This window comes from Palaemon carinicauda, chromosome 45, assembly GCF_036898095.1.
Source record: "Palaemon carinicauda isolate YSFRI2023 chromosome 45, ASM3689809v2, whole genome shotgun sequence".
In the NCBI taxonomy this organism is placed as follows: domain Eukaryota; kingdom Metazoa; phylum Arthropoda; class Malacostraca; order Decapoda; family Palaemonidae; genus Palaemon; species Palaemon carinicauda.
This window is the reverse complement of record NC_090769.1, coordinates 22,088,053-22,090,278: the sequence shown is the minus strand read 5'-3', so window position 1 is coordinate 22,090,278 and position 2,226 is coordinate 22,088,053. Positions and strand designations below refer to the sequence as shown.

The 2,226-nt window shown below is 39.0% G+C and overlaps 1 protein-coding gene across 1 annotated transcript; it reads left to right on the top strand.

The window, feature by feature from the left end:
- Positions 1-900: 900 nt before the first annotated feature.
- On the top strand, positions 901-1,479 carry LOC137634841 (germ cell nuclear acidic protein-like). The gene has a single exon (XM_068367394.1). It carries the CDS (start codon positions 901-903, stop codon positions 1,477-1,479), a length of 579 nt encoding a protein of 192 aa, XP_068223495.1.
- Positions 1,480-2,226: the final 747 nt, after the last annotated feature.

Genomic DNA, 2,226 nt, shown 5'->3' with positions numbered 1-2,226 from the left:
ATTCTCCCAGAACTTCAGGACCATTATGGAACGAGACAAATTGAGGCAGGGATGTAAAAGCACCAACAATTATCTACCCACATTGAATGGCTTTTTTTTTTCTCATTTCTGAGGTAAAGAGCCAAAATGATAGGGTCCACATGTCAATTCATGTGTCTTTTTAGAGTCATGCTGTATCCTGCTGTTCCTTATAACTGAGAGAGAGAGAGAGAGAGAGAGAGAGAGAGAGAGAGAGAGAGAGAGAGAGACTCTCTCTCTCTCTTATATATATATAGAATCACTAAATATTTTACCTTGTTCATTAGTAGAATGTTGTGCTTTCACAATCATTGCTTTATTAAGAATATAAATTAATACTGTCAATTATGTTTTCACGTCTGGTAAATCATTTGATAAAAGATATACATATATATGTGTGTATATATATATATATATATATATATATATATATATATATATATATATATATATATATATATATATATAATGTATATATACTGTATGTATGTATGTATGTATGTATTCTTTCTTTCCGGTCACGCCCACTCTGTCAAATCTATGTGTATGCACAAAGTATCTATTTGAATATTTTTGTCATTTTTGACGGATCGAGTACGCTAGTTAGTATGTAAAGTTCCATCATGGTCAGCTTTACAGAGAGAGAGAGAGAGAGAGAGAGAGAGAGAGAGAGAGAGAGAGAGAGAGAGAGAGAGAGAGAGAGAGAGAATGTGTGTGTACAATACAGCAGTTGTTTTTCCCTGAACATAAAATCCTTAATAGACTAATCATACTCTCGAGTGCAAAATTTACAAGACAAATGATTGAGCGAACATCTTCTCTCCTTTGGGGATCTGCCAGGCCACGAACTTATCTTGCTTTCATTTATTATCTAAAGCCAGAATGTCTTCATTCACTTGGCCAATCACTGGAGCTCTTAAATACGTGCCTGCATACATGAATCTCTTCCAACGTGTGTCTGAAGATAATGGTGATGTGTTATCTGTGCCCGAAGATAATGGCGATGTGTTATCTGGGCCCGAAGATAATGGCGATGTGTTATCTGGGCCCGAAGCTAATGGCGATGTGTTATCTGGGCCCGAAGCTAATGGCGATGTGTTATCGGGGCCCGAAGATAATGGCGATGTGTTATCTGGGCCCGAAGCTAATGGCGATGTGTTATCTGGGCCCGAAGCTAATGGCGATGTGTTATCGGGGCCCGAAGATAATGGCGATGTGTTATCTGGGCCCGAAGCTAATGGCGATGTGTTATCTGGGCCCGAAGCTAATGGCGATGTGTTATCTGGGCCCGAAGATAATGGCAATGTGTTATCTGGGCCCGAAGCTAATGGTGATGTGTTATCTGGGCCCGAAGATAATGGCGATGTGTTATCTGGGCCCGAAGATAATGGTGATGTGTTATCAGGGCCCGAAGATAATGGCGATGCGTTATCTTGGAGCGAGTTAGTTGTACGAGTTTAAAATTCGCTTAAAATCTACTAGAAAAATATTATAGTCCATTTCTTTTAGTGATGCATATTTGCACCGACTCGTGGCGGTGCCCTTTTAGCTCGGAAAAGTTTCCTGATCGCTGATTGGTTAGAATGAACTTGTCCAACCAATCAGCGATCCGGAAACTTTTCCGAGCTAAAAGGGTACCGCTGCGAGTCGGTGCAAATATGCATCGCTAAAAGAAATGGACTATAGATTTGCAATTTACCGCTTGCCTCTTGTTACAGTTATTTTAAGAGTTCTATTGGTTTTGTAATATTAGATCCTGTATCTCAGAGCTTGTTTTTGGGACCATATTCTGTCTTGCGATATACGCTTCTGGAGTCGACTTATTCAAATTTTCTACCGAGGGAATCACTCAGATCAAAAAACGGGTTTACTCCAGGCTGAGTTTCTGCCATTTTTAGAACTGGTGCAGATTGGCTAGTGGGCGTGCTGGTTTCTTGAATCATCCGTTGACAGACTGAGGTCTAAATTAAAGACTTTTGGCAATTTGGAAGTATGTGATTTGCATAGGAAATTATCTATACTTTGCGTTTTATGCCAGTTGGGGAATCTTTATCAAAAATAAATATTCAATGTCATAAATGATTATGTTTAGGTATATTTGCAATATTAAGTGTTTGAAATTTTCATAAATGATTCCATAAATAACAACAAAAACAGATGATTCTACCCCACTGCAGGACAAAGGTCTCAGACGTGTCCTTACTCACG